This window comes from Platalea leucorodia, assembly GCF_965183815.1.
Source record: "Platalea leucorodia genome assembly, chromosome: 7".
Lineage (NCBI taxonomy): Eukaryota > Metazoa > Chordata > Aves > Pelecaniformes > Threskiornithidae > Platalea > Platalea leucorodia.
Window position 1 is genome coordinate 57122112 of NC_138829.1, and position 26121 is coordinate 57148232.

General features: G+C 41.9%; 1 protein-coding gene across 4 annotated transcripts; it reads left to right on the top strand.

The window, feature by feature from the left end:
- Positions 1-7: 7 nt before the first annotated feature.
- Positions 8-25865, top strand: UEVLD (UEV and lactate/malate dehyrogenase domains). Of its 4 annotated transcripts, none has more exons than XM_082317824.1 (12): positions 8-452; positions 13123-13207; positions 13857-13919; positions 14671-14834; positions 15570-15705; positions 17077-17201; positions 17812-17917; positions 19781-19951; positions 20906-21079; positions 21660-21744; positions 22420-22543; positions 23852-25865. In XM_082317824.1, exons 1-12 carry the CDS (start codon positions 405-407, stop codon positions 24014-24016), a joined length of 1446 nt encoding a protein of 481 aa, XP_082173950.1. In that variant the 5' UTR covers positions 8-404; the 3' UTR covers positions 24017-25865. The 4 variants fall into 4 exon arrangements, with proteins under 4 accessions (XP_082173950.1, XP_082173949.1, XP_082173952.1 ...); XM_082317823.1 differs by lacking the exon at positions 8-452 and adding an exon at positions 8206-8617; XM_082317826.1 differs by lacking the exon at positions 8-452 and adding an exon at positions 8206-8617 and having other exon boundaries at positions 23830-24018.
- Positions 25866-26121: the final 256 nt, after the last annotated feature.

Below are 26121 nucleotides of genomic sequence, written 5' to 3' on the forward strand. Positions count from 1 at the left end.
TGAAATGGGGTGGGACCACGTGTTGACCAAAAAATCAGACCCAAGGCCCTGAACAGGAGAACATCGAGTGAGACCAGTAAAAGCACCCCCACAGGGACCAGGAGTCAGCCAAGGGAAAATATACCTAAGGATCCTCAAACTTCACATAAAGACCCTCAGGCAGAATCCTGAGAAAGGAGAAATGAACTGTGGAAGAAAGCGTTAGCACTAGGCATTCCCAGAGCTGCGATTCAAGGTCAGCCTACTGGCATTGTCTTGAGGCTGATTGAAGCATTCCAGAAACAAGAGAATGGTGAAAGGAAGAAGTGTATTTCACAACTTCTCCTGGCCAGTCCCCAGAAAGGGAGACAACCCCTTCCTCTCCCTTAAGCAGGAACTGCAGAACATGAAGGAAAAAACAAGTAATGTCCAGAAGGCAACTGGGCCTGCCTGTCCGGAAAGTGGATCAGTGGGTAAGTGATGACGGCCCATACATTTTAATTCCAGTCGGTCCTCAAGGACAATTGGTGAAGTTTTTAATAGATATGGGAGCACACATTTCAATATTAACACAACAGGATGCCGGGATGCTGGGTGTCCAACCTGGATGGCAAAGAGTTAATATTACTGGAGTGAACAGGGCAAGCGCTATTTGCCAAACCATGAAAGTTAATCTATGGCTCCCAGGTGAGAAGCCTGTGTTGTCTACTTGCTTTGCAATCAAAGATCACAATGAAAATATTCTGGGTTTTGATGTTTTGAATGGCCGAATCTGGTGCTGCTGGGCAGCAGTGTGCAGTCCTTCGGTTCAAATATTAACCCAGACCCTGATAAAAATCAGGAGGCTACAGTGTGTGTACTCCGCGCTGCCCCTGCGCTCCTCGATTCAAAGGTTACTAATGTACCGCAGTACCCGATTTCTGCTGCGGCACGGAACAGGATTTCTGAAGGAATAGCAGACTTAGAAAAGCGGGACATTATTTCCAGAACCCACTCCCAGTATAATTCACCCATATGGTATCAAGAACATACTACCGGAACTGCAGACCTGTATTTAGAGTAGGATTAGGAAGACGGTCTCTGTGAGAGCTTTCTTAGTTTCTCCCATTCTGAAAGCTGGATGGGAGATGGTGTCTGGCAATTGATTATCGGTGCTTAAATGCCAACACAGCTCTGCTAATGGCTGCAGTACTTAATATTGCAACTTTAACAGCCACGTTACAAGCAGCCGGACACCCATGGGTGGCAGTGCTAGATGTGAAGGGTAAGTTCTTTATGGTCCCCTTTCAGGAGAAGGATAAAGAGAAATTTGCTTTTACTTGGGAAGGTATACAATACACCTTTAACAGACTCCCACAGGGGTATAAACCTTCACCTACAATTGCTCACGCTGCGCTTGCTGAACTCTTACAGTCAGTCTCACTCCCTCAAGATGTGAAACTGTACCAATAAATAGATGATATATAATTGGAAGGACCTCCCCTGAAAAGGTGGGGGAAGCGACAGCAGCAGTGTGGCAAACACTACATAAAGCAGAAGCTGAAATTCCACCCCAAAAATGTCAGGGACTGAGTAGAGAAGTAAAATTTTTAGGTACCTGGTGGATTGCAGGCAGTGCAGCAATCCCACCGGACACCCGAAGTAAAATAGAACAATTGCAGATGCCCCAATCTAGGAAGGAATTACAACCTCTAGGTACTTTAGGGTACTGGAGAAAACATGTACCTGGATTGCCTATCATTGCTCGCCCACTCTATTCACTTTTACGAAAGGGAAAGCTACGGGAGTAGAACACAGAGCATGAAGAGGCAGTCAAAACTCTCATACAGGAATTAAAGACATATCAGTCCCTGGGGCCAGTACTCCCCCACGACCCTATTATAGCAGGATGGGGTTTTGCAGAACATGGTACTTCATGCAATCTATTCCAGACTGGGCGGAGTGGGCCGAAAAAACCTCTTATGTTTAGCTCGACTGCATTTAAAGGGACAGAACAGAGGTATTCTGAATGGAAACGGGACTTTTGTCTTTAGTCCAAGCAGTTAACAAGCTGAGAGAATGCATCCTCTTTGTTCTCAAGCCTACCAACCCCCGATTTCATCCAAAGTGACAATGGCTCACATTTTTCCAGCAAGGAAGTACAAGCATGGACAAAACAGGAGGAAATAGAGTGGGTATTCCATACCCCCTACTACTTTCAATCAAATGGGATGGTTGAAAGAGCTAATGGCTTATTAAAAAGGAGCCTTAAGCCACAGGAGACCCAGTGGGATACTCGACTCTCCGAAGTACTTCATCAACTGAATAATCGATATGGGCTCACTGGGAGCCCTGGGAGCCAAGTATTCTTTACAAAAGACGGCCCTGATATTCCACCTAAACCTCCGGATGAAAGCAAGCATTCAATAAAATTACAGCCAGGTGTGACAGATACACTCGACCCCCTGACCAGGCTGGCGGTGGTTTGGTGCAGGCTCCGGAAGAGGTAAAGGCCTGAGCCATAGTCGGGCTGGGAACTCCTCTAGTTTCAATCTGCTCTCTGAAAACCCACAAAGGAGCAGAGCGGCACCGTGAGCATTGATGCATATGAGCTTGGAACACCGATCATGCGGTTGACACATGAATAGCGGGTGGCTTTTCCAAGACTCATTTATCAAGGAACAAAGAAAGTTGTGGGTACAAGGAGCCTCCTGCATACCTCTTCTATCACATGTAATTTGACTACAAGCCAACCACTTTATCCTATAAATATGACAGCCTCGGTGAGCCTTCTTGGGGCTCTCCCTGCCAGGCAGCATGGCTGCATGGCGGTGATCTCCCCTTGGGCTGGGACACCTCTCAAGGCTGCTCCTCGAGGCAGAGAGACCTTTTACAACAACAGATCGTTGGTAAGCGACCGATAGCGCGCATAACCTTGTAGTATGGTAACTTTGCATGCTGAATTGATGCTAATGGCACATTCTGTAAACTTTGCATGTACAATCCCTTAGACATACACCGTTGACCAAGTCGGAGACTAGGATTGGATCCAGCTGCACCTAGACTCCTCTCTGAGGAAGGAGTTTCGGAAGCAAGGGGGTCCTTTCTGAAGCTCGTGACTCAACAAGAGGGTCTTCCTTACCCTTCGTATTTCCAGCCTCTCTGAATCATTCTAACTCAAGTGTAGCTCAGCTTTCCTTTGTATGCTTCTTCCATGCAGTAATTAATAGAGTGATCTTTTCCTTTCCTTTCCTCAGTTGCACTTTTACATCACCATATTAAAACCACTTTTGCTAATACCTTTGTTGGTGATTCCTTAAGCGTTCTAAATCACCCATTTGTGACACATTTATTTTAGAATGATAATATACACGTGTGCCAGTTGCCTTTAATATCTTTCATTTGGAGTGTGGTGTTTCATCCTGCACTTTCATAAGCAGCACCTTCCTCGGATTCTCTTATTCCCAGGGGAAGAATCTGAACCTCCTCGATTGCTGTCTGCTACGGAACGGTTTACTGCTTCCACAGGTGGAGGTAAATACCAGTGACTGTTCTGACCAGCTAGTGCTGCAGCCCACTTCCAAACAGATAAATGAATACACATCAAAGCGAGCCCATCTGCCTTTCCTTTGAAAAAGCAATGCTTGCACACTCTTGTGCTTAAAAAGAAATATTTTTTTTTTAATCATATTGCAAATTAGCACTGAATCAGTGTCCTACAGGTACCTTGTTTTGAAGGTATGAAATCTTACCTTGTTTGGAATTACCTTGTATGCGATTCCCTTGAGATTTTTAATGTATCTTAATAGCTGTAATCAGTCCTTATTTCAAAGCAAATACATTCTGTTCAGGTGGAGATAATAACTCAATTCTAAACTGAGTTATTATCTTAATCCAGCCAGTAAAGCTGTACTTCTCTGGAAGCAATAGAATTATTTTACTCAGGTTTGGAAAAAAATAATTACAGGTTTCCCTCATTTGAGGGCAGTTTTCAGTTGTAATTTATTTGAAATAACATTTTAGTTCCACAGGACAGAACTGCAGTTTAGTCATCCCATAAATAGCCTTTTCTTACCACTTGAACTGCATATGGAAACATTTATTTATTTTTCCACGAGCCTAGGGATCCAAAAAGCCTTTGACATACCATCCTTAACATACTATGTGGGAGGGAATTAAAGACAGAAGACGTTCCTGAAGTAATGAAACATGTCACCAGTTGAGTCCTAATTTCTCTGTCCACAACTGATGAATGGTTTTGTTTTCCCAAACCACCTTGTGCTTAATTTGGGGATTTCCTCTGTTCAGTTCTTCATGGGAGTCTTGGGTTTTGCCTACATCCTTTTCCCCTGCACTGACAAATTTACACATTTTTTGTATGCTGGATGCAACTTCTGCCCAGTTTCTCAACATTCCTCAGTTGAGGAAAGGCAAGTATCTGATGTACACTACGCACATGAAAGTTGACAGCAATTGACAATTTAAAGAGAATCAAGAGCTTCGGTGTTTTTTTTTTTTTCTTGTTAAAGGAATGGGCTTGATTCTTACTTGAAAAACACTTGAGTGTAGTGCTCCAGGTTTTATAGTGCACTCAGAATAACTATGAGAGCATACTTATGCACACACTGAGTGTAAAAGGATGTTTTTGAGTGCCTTACATGTACTTCTCAATGTATTTAACCTCTTCTGTGGACGACTTCATGAGACGTAACTAGCTTCCTTGAATGATACAGCTAAGGATACATGATATTTGTTATGTGTCTGTCCTCAGCTCCCTATCACAGCAATTCTCCTCCCTGCCAGCTTTTTTTTTTCCCCAGCTCTTGTGTTGCATAAATACTTTGTGGTCCCTCAACATATCCAGTATGTCATGAGATTTGTCCAGACAAAGAAGTGGTGTATATGTTAGAGCACTACACCTGTTGAATGACCTGCTCCTCTGCAATTGATAATGGACTTTGCTTATCATTATTTTTGCACAGGAGGGGCACTAACATAAGTCAATCCACTTTATCGGGTTCTTGATTTATACAGAATGTGCAGGAAGTCTGGTTTTGAGACCTCTCCAGTGGTGTCAAATGTGACAATAAATGCATGGACAGGCAGCCTGGTCACATAAGGTGAATCTTCAGAGTTCAGGCAGAGTGACGCACTGTCGTTAACAACCCTCTTCCCCCAGCCAAAATGAGTGAACCAGCAAGCCATTTATTAACCTGGCTTCTGTTTGCTAGCTGCCTGTACAAAGGGAACGCGGTGATGGCAGCATATAGTGTGTGATGTGGCCCAGGGCTATGGGGAGCCTTGTTTATGAGCAGTGTGAGAGATGCTGAAACTTGCAGGAAAAATTAACTATTTTGTGGAAGACTATTTGCTGCTGTATGCAGTTGGCAATGAGGTCTGATGTACTTCAAAACGGCTGGTTTAAACCCAGCCCTCGTTGGATGGTGCTTTTAAACTGATGTTATGATGTATTAAATGGTCACAGTGTAGTTCAGACAGACAGGTGACTTACCGGTTGTTCAGAACAAAGGTAAACACTGAGATAAATAATGCTCTTGCTCATGATATTTCCAGAGCTGAAGCCGGTTTGGGTTTTGTGAGGAAACTTGCTCCTGCCACTTGTGTTGCAGTTGGTCTTCATTTACTCCCCAAACTTCATTATCTGTGATGATCACTCAAGCGTATTTCAGAAGTGCAAATTTTGCCCATAGCTTTTAATATTTATAAGTTCAACTCGTAATTTCCACTACATTACTCTTAATTTGGACAACTTGTAGTATTGCATGATTTTCCCCACTTGAGAAAATTCTTTGCAATGCTTCCCAAATTGTAGTTTCACATTATTGAGAACCCTTTCCCTTGGCTTTTCTCTAAGCTAGCATACCTAGAGATACAAGATGCCCCCAGGTAAGCAGAAGAATGACACTAGTATTTAGAGTATGAAAGTTTAAGACAGTAAAAATTACGCCATTTTCCTCTTGTGTGGAGCTGAATAAAAGTCAAAAGCCACATGCCATAGAACTAGCTCTGTGCTGCACGAGACTGTCATTTTATTTTGCCCTCTCCCTTAGCATCTGAGAAACTGCAGCCGATTTTCTGTGCAATTAACCATCTTGTCTTTTCTACCAAGTCTCAAAGAAAACATCTCAGTCAGTAAGAGGACTCAAACTGCTGGCAAAATGCTATGTTTTTGAATGCATAGGGAAAGCTTTTATGGAGAAAGGAGTTGTAATAAAATAAGCGTTGGATGTATTGCTCCATAAATGCCAGTTTGGGGAATTTTCTGTAGCTTGTTTGGTAAGAATATATGCAAAATGCTATGGCCTCATTTGGAAGAGCACAGCATTACCAGTCACGCTGGCTTTACCGGATAATTTGTGTTCAAAGTTGATATGCATTTGAAAGCTCTTCTAGAGCAGAGACAGTGTTTGATAATATGACGTGATCCTGAAAGGTAAGTTTCACATTTTTACCTTTAAAAATCATATAAACTTAGAATTGACAGTAAATGAAAGAGATGTTAGTCAAAACTCTGTCCAATAGACAAACAGAATAAAAGAACGAACCTTTTTGTAGCAGATTAAAATTGAGTATCTCCAGTAAAGGACATCTCATTACTGTCTTGCAGCCACCCACGGATGGTGTAAGGCAAGGTGTGTTTATCTTCAAGACTGCATTTAACAGAACACCCTCGTTGCTCATGGAGCTATCGGTATCTCTCCACCTGGCCGTATTCAACTTCAGCGCTACCCTGAGTGCTTCTGGCCTGCCTCATACTACTTTGGCTGATTGAAGCGAGTGTGTAAACATACACAGATGAAGTAAATAACCAGCAGAAAATACCTTCAGAAATTACATTTGTACTGCTGCCTTCCTTCTTGCTTAATGCTTGGGAGGTGCTGGGCTAGGGGAGTCGAGAGCTAGCTTCAGAAACTGAAATACAGAAGGAACTTTAGTAATGAAAGGTAGAGATCAAGTGCTGGGGGGAGAGGAACAATCAGAGGACCGGTACAGGGTGCTACGTGGGGTAGCGAGGCTGTGTCCTGTGTGGGCAGAACGTTAGCCTGCTAGCAAGATATTTAATTACCTAGAGATTAGTTGGCATTAGGATCTGTTAATTTAATACAGAGTTATTCACTGCAAATCCTTCGGCTGGGGCTGCACGGCTAGAAGGCGCGTCCCCTGGGTGGTGGATAGGGGATCCCTCTCTGGAGGGTGCACCGGATAAAATTGAAGAAGGTGCCGCGAACCAACGCAGCCTAAGGGAAGGCCACCCTGACAGAAAAACCACTGGCCCTCCAAGTCATGGGGGTTGGGCAGGAGGCCAACTACCTCCCCCCGGAAAAAAAATAAAAAGTTGCAGAAACGACGAGCATCAACTCAGAGATGGAGAAAATCAGTAATGAAGTGAGGAGGAGGAGATGGAACTGGATCGGTCGTGTCTTGAGGAAAAAACCAACAGAAGACTGTGCTGTGGCCCTTGGGACTCCAGAGCACGCAGCCGCAGACCGATCGAAGTGGAAGAACGATGTTCGTGCCTTGTGTGCCTCCTGGCACTGAGAGAATTCAGATTCAGATCAGATTCACTGCAAATAACGTTTACAGCAGATTTTGAGTCAGAGGGCACAGACACAGCTCTGAATTTAAAGAAGAGTTTGAACATTGAGTACTAAGAAATTTGGATCTGTAGTTTGGGTGCAGGCTTAGCCAAGGGTGACCTCTAAGCCTTGCACAGAAACAGTATTACCACTCATTCTTGAGACGATAGTGGTGTGTCACTACCAAGGGTAGGTTGTTACTGTCCTGGTTTCTATGATTATTTCAGTTACATATGCACATAGACATTTTTAAAAGTGTTTCTAAACACCTAATCTACTAATAACTGTAAATACCTATCAGACTTCCCTAGCTGTTTTTACTGTGAAATAGGGAGAAATTAAAAATTTAAATGCTTGAGATTAAAAACTTAGAAGGAATGCTGTATTCGCAAACATTAGTCTGTGCTAGGACCTTTGTGAAATAAAACGATTTTCAAATTGTCTCTTAAAAGGGTTTAGAAAAATGCTCATGCAGACCATTCTGTAACGGCTCATCACAGGGTTCACTGTGTTTCCACCCTCCAAAAAAGCATGTAGCCACACAGTCTGTAGGAGGCTAGGGTGAAGGCAGCTGCCATTGCATGTGTCCCAGGCCAGACCTCTCGGGGTCCCAGTAAAGCTTTAATCTCCTATTCCTCCTACCACAAACCCTAGGTTGCCCAGAATACTTCCCCCTCTTTACAGAGGGTCTCCACCACAGCGTCCGCCACCCCAGAGAATGCAGTGTGCAAGGCGATACTGGTGACAGCCCCCGAGACAAACTTCCTCCCTCCCCTTTTCAGGGCAGGGGCTTCTCTGGGCCGGTGGGGTTAGGGACACAGCACCTAGGACGCTGCCGGCCTCGCGTGTACAGTGCAAAGTAGGGCCGGGGGCTTGGAGGTGATGTACCGGGTTGCTGCTGCTGTTCCATGTGTCCTGCCCTGCAAACGCTCTCCTGGAGGTCAGCAGCTTCTGCACAAAGATGGGCCTCGAGGAAGGGTAGGACCAAGCAAAGTGAGTCTACCAGGAAGGAGGAAAGGCAGTCTGCACCATATCTCCTATTCACAGAGAGCCAGTCCATGGTGAGTTTGGCATCCTACCCTATGTCTCACCCACTCAGGAGGTCCCATACCCCCTTCCCCCTCGCCCTGAGGTTCACAAAGCCCCAGCTGTCATTTGCTAGGGGCTGAGTGCCAGCCTGGCTATTCCACCACTCCCACTGCTGCTGCAGCCATGGGACACTGTCCTCCTAAATGTCAAGCTATGGTTTCTGCTTCTGGACAGGCTTTCACAACCCTGGATACAAGATGTTGTTGTGAATCCACCTAGCTGGGATTCTCAAGTGCAAGAAAGACCAATATATAATGGTCCTAGCATCCTATCACAGAAAAAGAGAACGTCAGTCTCTCTTCTTTAAGCTGTCTGTTAATATCTCCTTCCTGAAACTTAGTTGTATTGAATGTGGACAGTTGGAAATGAAAGTATCATCTGCTCTACATTATACATCAGCCTCTGATATGGAGAACATCATGTCTTAATAAGCAATATTTTAACATAATCAGATGATGATTCATTGAGAAAGCTCAGAGGGCCAGAAAGCAGATCCTCGGTGTGTGTACGTTATTGGAAGTCTGCTGAACTACAGCAACTTCTTCTGGCAGAGAGCCTGTGCTGCTGCTTGAAAAAAGCACATCTCAGGTTCTGCCTTGTTAGTGGAGTGTGCAGAAACAGTTTGAAATCTAAAAGTGTTCTTTTAGGAGTTCTGCTAGTGGTATTATGACCTTCTTTTGCATAAAACAGCTAACGTCTTTGCAGGCATGCAGATCTGTTTTGAACTTGCCTCACAGTATTTCTTCAGTATTATTCACAAAACAAACAACACCCAAAAGATAATGACTATTGTACAATTGTTTGCAGAACTTCATTACCAAAGAGGTACTGTGCTTGCTGGGCAAATGATGTGTAGCACGGGCTGGAATCTGCAATGCCAATTCTTGATGGACTGATCTCAAGTGGTGCAGTTTTCTGGCTTTCCTTTGAGGCTGTGGTATTCTTCGAACTGAACACTGAAATTGTAAGGTCATTCATTAACTCACAGACAGCAATTTCAGCACAGAAACAGAGTGGCATCAGTAAATAATATGTATGATGGAAAAACTTGATAAAGGTTGTTCTAAACCTAATTATTTTCTGCTATGGCTGTACCAACAACAACCTGTGCTCTTGGTTACTCTCTGCCTCAGGCCTCACATCACCGAGGGAGGAAAGAATTGTATGAGCTTTCTTGAGGAGATCTTACTCCTTGTAGAAATGCGTTACTATCATGTTTGGTCTGTTCTGTTACGATCTGGCAGTTTTCTGGTAGGTTATGGGGATAGGACTGCCATTTGTCTCCATTTACCTAGCTGAACCCACTGTGTTTTCCACTGAATTGGCCACCAGACTTGCACGGCCCACTTTCCAAAAGGCAGTTTTCTGGTATCTTTACTGTGTGGTAGGGAGGCTTAAAAAAATAAAAGGTAGATTAATGCAGGGAAAGAAGTTCATTCCAGATTTTTTTTTATATACTTGTAACTCCATAAAGTTGCAAATCAGTTGTGATACTGTCAACACAGAGGGAAGAAATCCCCGCATCCTTATACTACCTATGTATGGTCTTACATCTGAGATTGCTTCTCTGTTATTGCACACAGCCAGACTACATTCAAAATTCATGTTAGCTTAGTGAGAGAAGACATCGAAAGGAAAGGAGGATGGTAGCTGAGAACGGTCCGTCGTGTTTTCCTGCAGATTCCGTTCCTGCAGTGCAGGACACGGCAGGCATGCTCCAGGATCCGCGACGGCCAAGCGGGTGCCCCAGGAGCGGGGTGTCGGGAACCCGCAAGACCCCTGCTCTCCGGCTACGAGTGCCACGTGTGGCATATCCTCGCCTCGTCTCGAAGAACGCGTGTACGTGGGTTCCCGGACAGCTGTGAGGTTTGGGGTTTTTTTCCCACAGATTTCACCCTTTTTTAGAGGCTGTGGCCTGGCTGGCAGGTTGGTGTATACCATGACGGGTGGAAATGGCACCCAGCCGACAGATCTTTGCATTCACCTGTGGCAGTAACGTACCGAAGCGTTTACTTGATCTCCCGCTCGCAGATCCATTAGAAGGAAAATTGAAAAAGGACTTTTTGGTGTGGGTTTTATTTTTTTTTCCTACGGCTGCCCCGCAGAACGCCCAGAGGGCGGCAGCCGCCCTCAGGGCCGGCAGCAGCCCGAGGGAGAAGGCGGGCGCCACGCGCAAGTGCTGCTGGGAGGCGGCCCGCCCGCCCGCCGCCGCCGCCGCCGCCGCCGCCATGGCGTTCGCGGAGGAGGCGCTGAGGAAACAGCTGGGCAAGGTGCGCGCCCCCCGGCCCCTCCGGCCGCTGAGCCGCCGCCGCGGAGGGAGGGTGGTGGAAAACGCCGATTTTTTAGGCGGGGTGGAGAGAGGGTCGGTCTCTTCTCCTCAGTAACAAGCGATAGGACGAGAGGAAACGGCCTCAGGCTGCGCCTGGGGAGGTTTAGGTTGGGTATTAGGAAAAGCTTCTTCACCGAAGGGGTGGTCAGGCACTGGACCAGGCTGCCCAGGGAAGGGGTTGAGTCCCCATCCCTGGAGGTGTTTAAAAGACGGGTAGATGTGGTGCTTAGGGACATGGTTCAGTGGTGGACGTGGCAGCGCTAGGTTAGCGGTTGGACTCGCTGATCTTAAGGGTCTTTCCCAACCTTAACGATTCTCTGATTCTGTGGACGGAGCGGCTCGCCCGAGGCAGGAGGGGGCGGAGCGGGCGGCTGCGGGCGGGCGGCGGGAGAGACGCCGTGCCCGGCGGCCCGCCGCCGGCAGAAGTTCCGCGGGTCAAAACCTGAGGTGCGGGGAGGGGAAGGGCAGAGCTGAGGAGCTGCGCCGCTCGGGCACCCTCCCGCTCCCCGCAGGCAGCGCGGTGCCCTCCTGAATTTCGTGCTCACGGCTCGTGAAAGACTTGTGTCCGGCTCGGTGCAGGGTTTGCATCGCCTTGTGCAGCGGAGCCACGCGTGACCGTGCTCCGGGGCTGGGGACGCGGGGACGCGTGCGGTGGCTGCCTGCGCGGGGAGCCGCCCGTTTCCCGGGGGGTTTTTCGTGGCGATCCCTGCGTCGGTGTCTCCGCGGTTTAGAAACAGCGATTTGTTTTTCCAGCACCCCGCTGAGGTAAAGACGTTTTAGTTTCCGTATGAGAAAGTGAGGTATGCGTGTTTAAATTCTGGGCATGCCAAATAATCTCAGGTGCAAAGTGAGAAAGGTCTGTATCTGACTCACTTCATGAATCTTCCGATCTTTAGAAAAGAACAAAATATTTAATAGGAATGCCTCGTTTTGCGTGACGAATAAGAAGGGGGTCAGCTGGGGAAAGATGGCTTTGCTTTCACAACCAGGTGTATCAACACTTCTGAAAACGTGTTAAATTTAAGTTGTGTAGGCATTCCTAATTTGAGCGCCTTTCATTATAATTTTTTTTTTTTGCGCTTGACTTTGCAGTATCCTGTAAGATTGAATGTGGAGAAGGTGTCGCTGACTAAAAGGTGTTTCTTTTCAGCAGCTTTGTGTTTTCTTGTACAAAGCAGAAAATAGTCGTACCGTCCACGTAGCTGTAGTATTGCTGCTGTTCCTGGTGGGTGCCTTACTGAAGAGACGGTAGATTTTAGCTACTACTTTGTGACACGTATTCCAGCGCAGTGAGCAGGTCTGTAAGCCGTTGTCAGGCCGCAGTTGTATTTGCTTAGGCGAGGGTTCCAGGACAACTCCAGACTTCCTAAAATGAGAAGCAGATGCTCTACTCTAGGAAATGGAAAATATTCTTCATAACTTTAAGATGTGGGAGGATGCAAATCTCTTGGAAATTCAGGTATCAGACTGGCTGGGGACAGTCTAAATGAAGTAGCAGTAATTCATTCTTGCTGGTAATTACTTTCAACTCACATTTCAAGCATCGGTACTTCTGCTAATCTGTGGGCAGGTTTTCTGCAGGTGGGGAAGAGGGGTGCCTTTTTTTTGTTTGAATTTTCCCAGCTCTCAAGGAGAGCTTAAACATGGAACAAATTTCCCAAAGGCTAATTACTTACACGTTTGTTTGTGGAAATTGATATCTTATGAAACTCTTCTAAAATACGTGCAGTTGGATCTGAGTTTTTAGTATTAACTGTGTCAGTAATAAGACAACTTCTTTTTTCGAAGAGATTTATTTTTATATTGTTTTTAATTACTGTGTGCAGAGGAGACCAAATTTTATTAAGCCTCAGCTCACGCAGCTGTAAAGGGGAAGGAATGGTATATAAGGAGTGATGTTAAGAATTTGAGTTCTAATGTAGCAGCAGCAGACCTGCAATACATTTAAAGCTTTTTTTTTGTGTCAAATTTTTTGGTAATTTCTTTCACACCAAAACTATTTATAATCCTACAAGTAATTATTACCTTCCCCTTCTTGTATTCCTACTTTCTCTTTGTTCCTTCTCCCTATTTCTGGTAACGAAAGAAGCAGCCTTTGAAATGAAACAATTTTTTCTGATTTTTTTTTTTTTCCTCCTGCCTTCACAGTATAAGTTCAGAGACCTGACCATAGAAGAACTAAAGAATGTTAGCAAGACCTACCCAAACTTCACATTCTCCATGAACACATACAGTAGGTGATACCGTTACTTTGAACTAATTCTGATTCTTACATGCCATAGATTCAGACTGTGTATAATAGAATCTAAATAGTGTGAATATCTTTCAGTTGTGTTCCTATCTTTATTTTGACTTGCAGTAAAATTTCTCATGCCTTGTGACTATTTTTGAAAGTTCTTCCAAGAATACATACATATAAAAACCTAAGTGACTCATTCACTAAGTTTCATTTTATTTTAACTTGTTAGTAATTATAGAAGATTGATGTTCTTTTAAATTCTTTATATGTAACAGCATTTTTCCCATATCCCATGACTGTACTGAAAGCATTTTGAGGTCTTTAGCTTATCAAGTATAACTTCCAGAAGCTCTCAGCCTGACTGAAAGTTCCTACAGCACCTGAATTAACCAGGACAAGGGATTTTGACTGATTATGTGCTTAGTTGTACCAATGCAATTTTCATTAAGATTCCGTTAAGGAATTACTCAAAGGGAGAGGGGGGACCTTAGTAACATTTTAGCCTTGGTTCTTTCAGGAGCAATGTATTTGATTTCTGAAGAAGAAGTAATATTGTATATTCGTAGTTGTGGATGGGATTGCCATGCCAGATTCAAAAGGATTTATTGTTATTATTTTTTTAAAATAATATTTTTAATTTCAGCCTTCAAGGATGGATCCCAGAAGGACCTGCTGAATTTTAGTGGTACTGTTCCAGTGAAATATGGTAAGAGAAGTAAAATATGATTTCCTTACCGGTTATGAATCTAACTGTAAAATGTGTTGGGTATTGCCTCTTTACAATATACTGTGCAGCTTCTTTAAAGGTGGCTATAAAGGATTTTGCATGAATTGGCAGAAGCCACTTCTACTGCATAAACAAGTGCCTTCATACACTCATATATGCTGAAATAAGGTGGTATTAGATAAGTCAATTAACTATTAAAAAAAATCACATAGTTTGACACTGCGTAGGCAAACTCTTTGGTTCTCATGGAGGTTGCGTGAATTCTGCAAGCCCTATGCTTATATAGGCAGTGTCCAAAAATAACTAGTAGGTAATTTTTTACTTTTAACATAAAGCCTTTGAAGTCTGAGGTAAAGCTCTTAATAGATGCCTCTTCGCATCAGTTGTTGAGTCCTAAAATAAGTATGAAATGGGTACCTGTAAGAGACTGCTTTGCCCGGAAAAGGGGACACGTTGGCCGATAGAATACCCTGGGAAACAAAACAACAACAAAGCTTTATGTTAAGAAAGACACAATCAGTAGCACTTCAAGTTGAACCAGACAAGTCTGCTTTTATTAACTAGCCTAAGTAACATAAATACTTTCCAGTGTGAATCTAGAAAATGATCTGTCAGGCTTTTTTTTTTTTCTTTGTTATTATGAAGTGTGAATCACATGCGCACACGCCTGGTTTTTGGTGCCTCTTCTTCATGCAGAAGTTAGCAATGGCTTTTGTTTTGTGTTGAACAGGTAATTCCTATAACATACCTATTCATCTGTGGATTCTGGATTCTCATCCCTTTGCTCCCCCCATTTGCTTCTTGAAGCCGACTGTGAACATGGGCATTTCAGTGGGAAAGCACGTTGATGCTCGTGGCAGGATTTATTTGCCCTACCTGCAGAACTGGAGCCATGTAAGAGGTGGAGTGGCTGACAGGGGAGGAAAGTATTTGGGAGCAAAGCATGGTATCATGTGGAGAGGAGTGGGTAGGGTTTGGGGCTTTTTGTTTTCTGCATTTTTTGTTAATCTTAAATATGTAATGATTATGCAAAGAGAAGCAGAATGTTATGTCTCTTGAAATTACAGCTTTCAAACTGTCTGAAGCAATTGTAAAGGAAGTTATAAGTGACTGTAAGGAAAATTATATTAAGCTGAACGAAAAAGCTGACTTCCACATAAGCCTCATGTGCACCCTTTGATGCTTTTTCCTTTGTTGCTGTGAGTAATGAATAATGATACTAGACCAACTGAGTATCCCTCAAGAAAATTCAGTGGAAGTTCCTACCTTTTGGGTGTGTCTCAGCAGAACTCTGAAACATCAGCATAGAGATTCAAAAGCCAACGCTGTTGCTAAATTATTTTATGCACTGTATTAAGTAACTTACTTAAGTATGACTGCCAGGCCAGTAAAAATGATTTAATGAATGCTAGTTTTCTGAAATGGATAGGATATATTTTTCATTATTGATACAGAAATTCCCAGGCTTTTCTTTACCTTAAGTGTTCATGTAAGTGTTAAGGGTGTCAATATTTATAATTTGATTAAATTTTGTATAGCTATGGTTCTCTATGAAACACTGCAGTTTACAGCTGGTACCATCTAAAATAGCTAGTCAACCGTTTTGTCTTCTGTATTGCTATATTTCAGCCTAAATCAACTGTCATTGGATTAATCAAGGAAATGATTGCAAAATTTGAGGAAGAGCTCCCTTTGTATTCACTGTCATCTTCTGATGCAGCCAGGCAATCGGAACTTCTCTCCTACATTGCAAAGATTACTGAAGGTGTGGATGTTTTCATTTATTTGTTTGTAATGTTCTTACATCATATCTGTTTTATTTATTGTTGTTACTTGATATCACAAAGATGCCTACACAATTCTAATATCTGAATTTTTGGTGTTTGCATGTCCACAGCGTTTGGTGGACAATATTTCTCTGTATAATCAAAAGTGCCTCTTTTTGAACCAAGAGCTCAGATTCTCTTTATTTGAATAGGCAGCTCATTTTCGGTGTTTGCGTTTAAACCTAAAAGACTGAAAATGCTGTAGACTTGGTACTACTCATTTGTTGGAATTTACTGCAGCAAAAGTGTGAGATCTTGTGGAAGGGAAATCTGATTTTATTATAAACAAGTTGTTTTTACCCAATCACAGTCATTCATTCTCTCAGATCTCATTCGCTCACACTCTCACATCCACAGTCGCAAGCCCTGAGACCCGTCTGACCACAGTCACTGGTGTGCAACACTGAGGACAAGGAGTGCTGGCTGTTGAGCCCACATCATGTCTCTTGGGTTCTTCTTGTTCAGTGGTGACAAGCTGATTTCGGACTTGTCTTTTATACCCTTCGGGAGTGGATGCTATTTGGCATTTTTGCCTCATTACTTTATCTGACCCGTTGTAAGTCTTGGGCAAAATTCCTGAATTTCATGGTTCTCATGTTTCCCTTATCTGGGTATTTTATGGCTCCAGTCCTGTTGTTCTTCATCCTGACTCATTTTCTTCAGGTCAGTCTTTTCTTCTTCCTTCTTTTAGTGAAATCACAGATGGTGATCTGTGGCAACTAGTGCAAACCTCTCCCTTTAACCCTTTTCTACTGATTCTTCTGGTAATTGTGTACACCTACATGCTTGTGAGCACACGTATGTGTCTGCACACAGTACACGTTTCTAATCAATCAATCAATCTTAATGTTTCTGTTACTAATCTCTCTGCATTATACTCAGAATGAGAATCGTTGTGTTACCAGTAGCATTGGCTAAAGAACCTCAGATCTTTGTATTTTAATCAAATTCCATTTTGCATGTCTCTTGGAAATACGAAATATTTTACGAATTTTATGACCATGGCATATATTCACACCTATAACAGTAGCAAAGGGAGTATTGTTTGTATGGTCTTATTGTCTTGCTTCTTGATGTTGTTATACTCATATTTTCTACTTAGTGAAAAAGCATTCCTATCCAGAGAGGAATATTTGTGTTTTATACCTTGCAAATTGTGATGAATTTTCTGTGGTCAGGCTCGACCGCTATTTTGAAGAAGTTTATGTAATTTGGTTTAGCTCTGGCACAACCGTGATCTCAAAGTAGCAATGCTTGTATTGATACAATATGGACCAGCCCTTAAGTTTGTGGTTTTCTTTTAATTGTAGGAGAGACTGACGTGAAATCAAAGAGTAAAATTGGTGGAGGTAAAAATGAAGGATGTTTTAACAAAGTTACTGTTGTTGGAGCTGGAGATCTTGGCATTGCATGTGTGCTAGCAGTTGCAGCAAAGGTACATAATTATTATAAATAGCAACAGGCCTGATTAATAGAGAGGCTTCCAACCTAGTTCTTAGTGTCTGACACATAGAAATAACTCAACAGTTTTAATAGCCATGTCACTGCTTATGTCGTTTGCCTCTTCAGTTAACTTATGGACACACAGAAGTGTTAGTTTCTGCCTTGTTTTCTCAGTCAGCTTTTTAAATACAAAGGGTTGAATATTGGATTCACTTACTTTGAAAATCCTTAGTTAACTAAGGATTCTTGCCTGAGCGGTGGCCTCTTAGAGTTGGGATCTCCTAGTCCCCTGGAAAAGGATAAGTCTGTACTTCACTACAGCTATATGCTCAGAGACAATAGTAACCTCAACATTTGTAACTTTCCAGAGGTGGTTTTGTGAGTTTTTTACTCGTTTGTTTTGTAATGAGTCATTTTTCAATTAAACTCACTAAATTCTTTTTCTTGTGATTTGACAGTAATTTTGGTCAGTAATTTTGTTTGTTTTATACACAGTAGAACAAACACTGGAACTGGAGGAATACTTTTTGTTATTCCTCACCCCCACAAGAACAAGTTTTGATTTGGTTTATTGTTGATCTGCATTATCTTTATTCATACAGGGTGCTGCAGACAAGGTGGTTCTTTTGGATCTTTCTGAAGGTGCAGCAAAAGGAGGGACCATGGACTTGGAGATCTTTGCTCTGCCAAATGTGGAGATCAGCAAAGGTACTAGATGTTGTTGCTGGAATGGGAGCGAGTACTGTACGGTGTGTGATTGTGCTCGTTTTAATGAGAGCAGGACACCTGGGGAGATATGGATGCTCCGGCATATAGGCCATATTTTTAGAAAGATGTTATCTTTTCATAGCTTCTTGCTTTTCTTCATCTTTTCAGGGCAAAATTGGGAAGGGAAGGTTCAGCAAAGCTTCCATCTTTTTTATTTCAGGCTTTTTTCATTCTCTTTATAGAGGTAGAGGTGTGCGAGTCTGTACTTCCAGGGTAAGAGGCTAATGCTGAAATTGGACTCGTGCAGAAATAGAGAGAAGCCAAGCTGGTACTTCAGTGTCATAGGTGGAGAGAGGGAAGGAAGGGGGAAAAAAATATATGTATGTTAGAGAATTAGAGATAGCTGTGAGAGCAGTGTTTAAATGGCTGATAAATAAAGGTAAGTTTCAAACTACTGCTTTCCTAGGTTGATGTTCATTAGACATGCACATGGCCAATAGTTAGTTCTTCATCATTATCACTGCATATTCAAACAATTTGTTCTTAACAGTCTTGTCCTTAATTAGCTGTGAGTGTACAATTCAACAGAGTCAATGACATGTCTCCATAATTAGTGGTGATGGTCTTTGTTGCAGAGGTTGAGGTGATGCGGCTCGAAAGCTCTTCCACAGGGGAAGCTGGAACTGTATTGAGCAACTTTCCTATTCTTCCTTGCTTGTCTGTGGTGGTTTGATGTTCCTTGCGCCCCCTGCAAGATGAAATGGGGGGTTTTCTTGTGCTTCTGATGTAATTTATCTTATTTCAGGGACAGCGACTTGTTCTGGTTCCGCCGGGCATCTTATCTGCTTATTCTGTACCCAACATTGCCTGCTCTACATCCTTTGATCTTATCTTGCAGGTTTTACTGCTAGCACATTTTTTCCTGAACCCTGGTTATGCAACTGTTCCACAAATCTCTGTGCCTTTGTGGTTACCTATTACATATTTACATGTAGCTGTGGTACAAAAAGCTTGTATGTTGTTGCTGGCTATGCTATTAGCAGTGTTACAGTATTACAAAATGCTTATACACTGTCACCTGTTATTTCAGTATGCTTATATCTAGGTTTGGGGCAAGCTGGTATTAGTTATATCCTCCTTAGTACACTTCCAATTTGTCAGTGCGCTAGGCCTCTGCTTTGGCTTCAGCTGGTTCCAGAAGTGGTGTGACAGTCAAATTACCTTGTTTCTGTGTCTAAGCTGATCACCTGTATGGTACTCAGATATTCAGAGTTACCCGTTCAAGGCAGCTTTGACTTACGAATTTCTGCAGCAAATGTAGTTGTATGTTTCCTTGGGCTAATAAATACATGTCTTTTACTTGAGTTAATAAATAGACTTTTGGAACACTTTTATGGTTATCTACATGTTGTTGGTTGAGCTATAAGATCAAAAATTATAGAAGCCTCAGATAAAGCAGTAAAAGTCTTTCCCCTTCTTTAAAAACAGGAATAAAAATGAAGGAGCTTTTTCATGGATGTATTTTTTTCTCTCTCTTGCCAAGAAAACTTGGAAAAGCTTATCTGTCAACCCCATCTAGATGTTTTCTGGTCTCTGGTCTGTAACCTTGGACAAATTGCAGTCTGCCTTCTGTGTTTGCCAACTATGAAACAGGAAAAGTAGTTCTGTGGGAGAGCTGTGTTTTACAGGTGCTGTGGAAGTGCCTCAGATTCCACATTGGGGGATACAGGGGGAGACAGGAGGGGAAGAATCCATAACTAAGCTGGATGCTGCAGTTCAGCCTTTAGGACAGCTCTTTGTTTTGCATCCAAAACTTGATAGAATGACATAAATTTTCAAAACGTATTTTCTTTATATTTTCAGATTTTTCTGCTTCAGCTGATTCAAAAGTTGTGGTACTTACAGTTAATTTTCTGGGTAATGCTCAGACTTATCTTGATGTCATACAAAGCAACGTGGATTTGTTCAGAGGAATTATCCCAGCAATATCACACTACAGTCAGAACACTGTTCTGCTTGTTGCTTCTCATCCAGGTACGTTGGTACTTAGCCTAATGTTCTGTCCCTCAGCTGGCTTTCTCTTTGGCCTGTTTTAAAAGTACATTACTGCTGAATACGCCCACTTAGTCAAAAATTTTTGCTACTCTGAAAGATGTTTTCCTTTTCAGCTTTGAGCAGGACACTGTCTTTGAGGGTTTTTTCTTTACTATTACCAAGATAAAAGAAAATAGTATACTTTGTTTTGTATAAAAGGTATGTATTTCTGTATGTTTCTGTATGTAGTTTCCACCTGACTGTATCTACAAGATTAGCATCCATTGGCTGTTGTCTTGTCAGTTGTGAGTTTTATGTATACGTTTCTCCTGTGCAGTAAGGATAGATGCATGTGTGTTATGTGCCATGTGATCAGACTCACAGACTACTAATATACATAATGTAGTGTTGATAGTAAATATCGCAGCTATGTTGTGGTGGAAAGTTTTTAAATCTGTTGGGTCAGTGATACTGAGAACTAAGACAGAGCAAAAACACTACTTAAAAGGGAGAGCAGTATGCGTGAGCCTCTGTCCTGTAAATGCACTGATGACAGCCCTTTTCTGTTTCTCAAGTGCTTCTTACCCTTCCTATCATTTAGAGCTGTGGAAATGAAGAAGAGAACGCTTGCCAAAGGAAAAAAAATAAAGCACTGGCTGAATTAAATTTAGAAGCATGTGAGATTTTTGGTCGAGGGAAGCATGGTGACTCATTCTGAAGTTTCACTTGACTTCTCTTAAAACTGTACTTGGGCTGTGAATTTTCTTCACCTCCTCCCCACTTCGTTTGGTGGTTTAGGTTGAAATAAACTACTGATATGTTCTTACATGCTTATACCTTTTCTAAAGTAAACCACTTGGTCCTGAGTTTTTTTGTAATTGTGATTTGTAGTTTGCCGTTGTGTTGAATTTTGAGTGGTCCTTCATTGTCAACATATTTTTCTTTCATATATAGTTGAAGTAATGACATATGTGTCATGGAAGCTGAGTGCGTTTCCCAAAAGCAGAGTTATTGGAGTAGGTGCCAACCTAGATACTGAGAGATTTCAGTATATACTGACAAACCTTTTGAAAGCAGAGGTGCTGGCAAAAAATGCTTGGATTATTGGTGAACAAGGGGAAGACAAAGGTAAAGTGATACTTCATTATGACTATGAGTATATAGTCTCCTGGCAGTGCTTAAGTAGTTGAGTAATGAAGGAATAATTGAGAAAAATAATGAAGGTAATCATGAGCAGGGTGGTAGATTTTCATAATAATGGTTCTAAATAATACAGTTTTGGTGTGTGCCCCAGACTGTAGACCTGGAGTGGTAGCAGAAGTATTTGACATTTGTCACAATAAAAATAAAAATAAAAAAAAAGAAAATACAACCTCAAATGCTTTTTATTTGGTATAACAATATATGTTAGAGGTACAGAAAGAGGAAGGAAATGTGGTATAATATATGGTTACTGCTAATGTAAGAATTATTACATATTACTTCATTTTTAAGCAAGTGTCTCTGGCCAGGTGCTACTATAGAGTTTATTTCGGCAGTGCAGGGAATGTTAGAAGGTCATCAACTACGTGTGGGTTGTTGTTGGGGGAGGAAAGTTTGGAAAGCTTGAATTTTTTTTTTTACTTTTTTTTTCTTCTCCCCACCTTATCTGGTACCTATTTTAGTCACTGTTTAGATATGTATTTAAATGTTGGATGTTTCTATTTAGTACCATGGTGGACCAGTTGTAACTTAGTTGCGAATCAAACAGAAGCAATGGCTGCTTGTAACTCAAGGGAAAAGGTGGCTAACAGGTAATGCCGTTGTAATCTTAGAATTTTTTTCTTCATGTTTAGGCCCTTGGTGTTTGCAGAGTTTTTTCCTTCAGCTCTTTATGAAGAGGAGGAATTTTGCTCTAAAATGCTCACACATTGATTTTATAGGAAATTGTAGGTGTGAGTGTCACTCACTTTCATATATGTGTATATCCCCGCTGTTTTTCTGAAGTTCTCAATAATATTGTGTCTGTGGCAATCTAAGGACATGACAAGCTTTGTGGAATATACACTAGAATATTACAGCTGCCAGTTCAATTGTGGTTTTGTTTTTTTTTTTTTTTTAAAAAAACAAAACAAAACAGTAGACAAGCCTTCTGGCACGGTTTTCTCAGAGCTTGTGTGGAAGCAGTTTATTTCAAAGCAAAGTACATGTTTGGATCAATTTACCTGATTTAATTAGTCACATATCAGTTACACCTCTTGACAGAAGAGAGAATTGTTACTAGTGTGGGTAAAATATACATAAAGAAATTCTTTAAAGCAATTCTTAATTCCCTTCTGTTGTTTTCCAAAACAGAGAATCATGTTTTTATAGTACACTTTACCTGATATGGTACACTTAATCTGTCTTTTGGCTTTTACATATAAACCAAAATAGGGATAATTGAAATCTAAACATCACGTTTTTTCTCCTTTTCCTGGTTTATGTAGAGCTATGGAAGTTCTAAAGGGAAAAGGTCAGAGATCCTGGTCTGTTGGGCTCTCAGTTGCTGATTTGACTGACAGTATACTGAAAGATAAAAGGAAGGTTCATTCTGTATCCACTCTGGCAAAGGTAAATGTGTTATTAATATCTTTTGGTTGGCACTGGAATTATATTATTTATCCTGGATATGACCATTAATTTTAGCAGCACAGTCATCTCACTTAAAGTAACTGTTCTGAAGTAGCACTACTTCTGTTACTTTCTTCCAACTTTCAAATCTAGTCCAAAAATCAATTCTTGTGTTAATCTGAAACCAATATTAAAAGTGGATTATTATTCCAAAAATACAGGAGTCCAGAGGTAAAAATACATTTGAGGTTGCTGACCAGCTCCCCCGGAATAGCTGGATTTGGCAAATGAAGAGAAATGTGTGTGTTGCGACTTCCAAGTACTGAGTATTGAATGTAGATTCTTCCAGGGGCCAAAAGAGTTCAGTATCTTTTATGAAAACATAAAATGCATTTTCTGCCAGTATTTTATTTGACCAGCTTTGAAACAGCTGCTTTTTTACTCCTTGATACTTTACGTTGAGGAAAATATTATGAAGCTATATTTAACTTAAAGTTGTAGACTGAATCTTGTTTAAAGTTTATCTTAAGAAGCTTCATTAAAGCATTAAGTCATTTCATATGAGGGAAAAACCCATGTAGAAACATTTACTGGTCACTTATATTTACAGGCTTCAGAAGGGTGATTTGCATGTCCCAGTGCAGGGAAGCTGAGCAGCCTGCTTATTGTATCAAGTACAGACATACACCTAATTTCATCATTACGTTTTCAAGTAAAGTTTTTGATCGTTTGTGAACTGAATGCAGATATAAAGTGACAAGTGTCTTACACTGCAGAGTAACTACAGAATGTAAATTTTGCCATACAGATCCTAAAAATAAACAAAATCTTACAGTGTAAACTTGAATTATAGGGATATAAGTTTAATAAAGTCTCTCAAAGAATGAATGTGGGATCAATACTTGAAAAATATTCCCTGGATAGCTCTCTTTGGCTGCATTTTTTAGTTTCTTTTGGTTCTGTACTATCAAGTGTCCCTGCTTGTTCTACCTAAGAAAGTGGTTGAACGGTGTTTTGTAGTATAAGCTTTGCCTGCATTATAGAGGTCTGATATATCTATATTGGGAAACTCCTCCAAGTGTGGCACGGTTCAAGATTTTTTTATCTGTACAGTAATATTTCACAGTTTCTATACAGTAACCCATTGCAAAGGATCTAAAATAACTGGAATTTGACCTATACAAAACATGCCATATGATGGAATAACCTTCCTTGATTAAAATAATCAAGTTATTTTGTGTAGTTCCATGCTTCAGACAGAGCAGAAATAGGTAACTGTGTGACAGTTGTCTTTGTGTGTTGTTTCAGGGATGCTGCAATATAAACAGTGAAGTATTCTTAAGTCTACCGTGTATTCTTGGAACCAATGGAGTGATTGAAATGGTCAAACTAGAAGAAGATCCACTAGTGCAAGAGAAACTGCAAAGCAGTGCAGGATCAATTCATGACCTTCAGCAGCAACTGAAACTGTAAGCAAGCACGAGGGAAGCCACAGTGTCTGCCCAGAAAAGTCGAAGACTTGCTAGGCAGAAAGGATTGCTTGGTATATATGGATTTCTATATAAAACAAGAAGGTTTTTTATTTTACTTTTAAAAAGTGCCTTCTCCATTTTTGTTTAAACTATTTAATACTGCACTGCACAGTAATTTCTTATTTGAAAAGTGCGCTTTTGGTAGCCAAAGTGAGGAGGGTAATGTGCAAGAATGTTTTACCTAAATTCAGGTGACATTTGCCTGTGTTTTTTGTTGCTAATTATAGCCTGATTCTTGGGCTATTCTTACCTCTTTGCACCTCATTAGGACATAGTCTAGGAGAGCACCTTACGCAGCTCTGCGGAAACTCCAGCGTGTAGAGCCAACTAGAACTCTTCCTCCTGGCTTTTAAGTGCTGCATCGGGGGCTTGTCTAGAATACGGCCACGCTCCAGCTCTTCAGGGCACTGGGGGATGCAGTTTGATAGCTCGATCTTTCATGCCTATCACAGATGCTCTTATGCCAAAGGACTCCTGCTTACTACTAAGGGGAACAAAAGCTAAAAGCATGATGTTAGCAGTATCTTTCAAACCTGAAGTATTACATATGAATTTCTGTTGTATGTTTACTGATGTCTGAGACTTTCCGGTCATGACTTGCTCTTATTTTGTAAGGACGGTTCAGACCACTAAGGCATCTGCAGTTTTTGGTACATACATGCAACGCTCTTACCCTGTGCAGCGTTGGAACAGGTGCCCTTCCTGAAAGGGAGGAGCAGGGGGTGGGCTTCAAATAAAGCATAAAATCTGACAGTGAAGTGATGCAGCAGTATCTGCGAGTTCAGGCCTTGATCCAAAGCCAGCTGATGTTGTAAGCTTTACACCAGCCTGAGGAGAATACAGCCTCTTGAGAAGGCAACAGAACCTGTAACCCTCCTCGGGGGAGGCCAAGGATGTGGTGAAAAAGCAGGATGTGGATTTTTAGATAAACCAAAAAGCAGATGTTTTTAAGGTAAAGGTTTTTTGGGGGTTCTAAACTCTTGATTCATTGCACTGGTAAAAGACTGTATTCATCCCGGTTATACCTCAGCATCACGATGCAGTCAGAGGAGACATGGGCTCCGCTCCTCCTGCGTGCAGCGTAAGAATGTCGTTCCACGTTTACATTTTGAGGTGTGACTGATTAAATATTGATGAAGCAGTTTCTAAGCAAAAGTAGGATATGCGTCAGAGCGAAAGATCTATTTCTTTGTGCCTTCTGGTTATCTCTCACAAGGAGCCAGACTTACAAGGAATTCTGTGTTTATACTGATCTCGGAATTAAGATAAAAATAGAAAGGCAAAAAACCTTCAGTAATTCAGACTTTTTTTTTTTTCATAGAATACTCAATTTCCTTCTTTGTGGTCGTCAGTGATAGGACAAAATTAGTGATGGCTGCAGGTGATTAACTTTGCTGCTATATTAAAAAGCACCCAACACTATGGCTGGACTTTGACACTGGGTTTTTTTTTTTTTCCTCTTACTTTGGAAAAAACGGTGTAGAATTACGGTTTTACATTGTTCTTCTTCAAGGTGTTATGTGTGATCTGTTGAGCATTTATTCCCATGTGAATAGGCCAGGTGTTTTGTTTATTGGGGGGGTGGGTTAATAGTTTTAATCATAAAAAGCTACCAACTCTTCCAGGGATGTCTTTTAGATTGATGCTTATGTTATAAAATAACTAATCTTGGCTCTTTAGAAGAAATGTCACTCTTGTGTTTGCGTTGTATTCTTTGAAAAATAACCACAGCATGGCAGCGCGATCAGTGTGGTGGGAAACGGCACTTTACCTTCTCACGGGAAATTATTGTTAACAAGTATTTTGGGGGATTAAACTGCACTACAAACAACCCGGGTGACGTTTTGTGAAGTATTTTTGATGCACAACGTACCGCTAGAGGGGGGCGCCGCGGGCGGGTGTCTACAGGCGGGGGGGAGGGAAGCGGCCGCCAGCCGGTGCCGCTGCGGGCGGGGAGCGCTGCCCCAGGGACCCGGCAGCCCCGGCGCTGCGGGCGGGGAGCGCTGCCCCAGGGACCCGGCAGCCCCGGCGCTGGGCGCTGCCAGG

What these genes read in the sequence shown, in the direction of transcription:
- UEVLD (XM_082317823.1), top strand. Translation starts at nt 8,465, where the DNA reads ATGTGTCCTGCCCTGCAAACGCTCTCCTGGAGGTCAGCAGCTTCTGCA. An exon ending in TACTGTTCCAGTGAAATATG is followed by an intron (nt 13,920 to 14,670) that starts GTAAGAGAAGTA and finishes TGTGTTGAACAG; the next exon opens with GTAATTCCTATAACATACCT. An exon ending in TGCTAGCAGTTGCAGCAAAG is followed by an intron (nt 17,202 to 17,811) that starts GTACATAATTAT and finishes TTATTCATACAG; the next exon opens with GGTGCTGCAGACAAGGTGGT.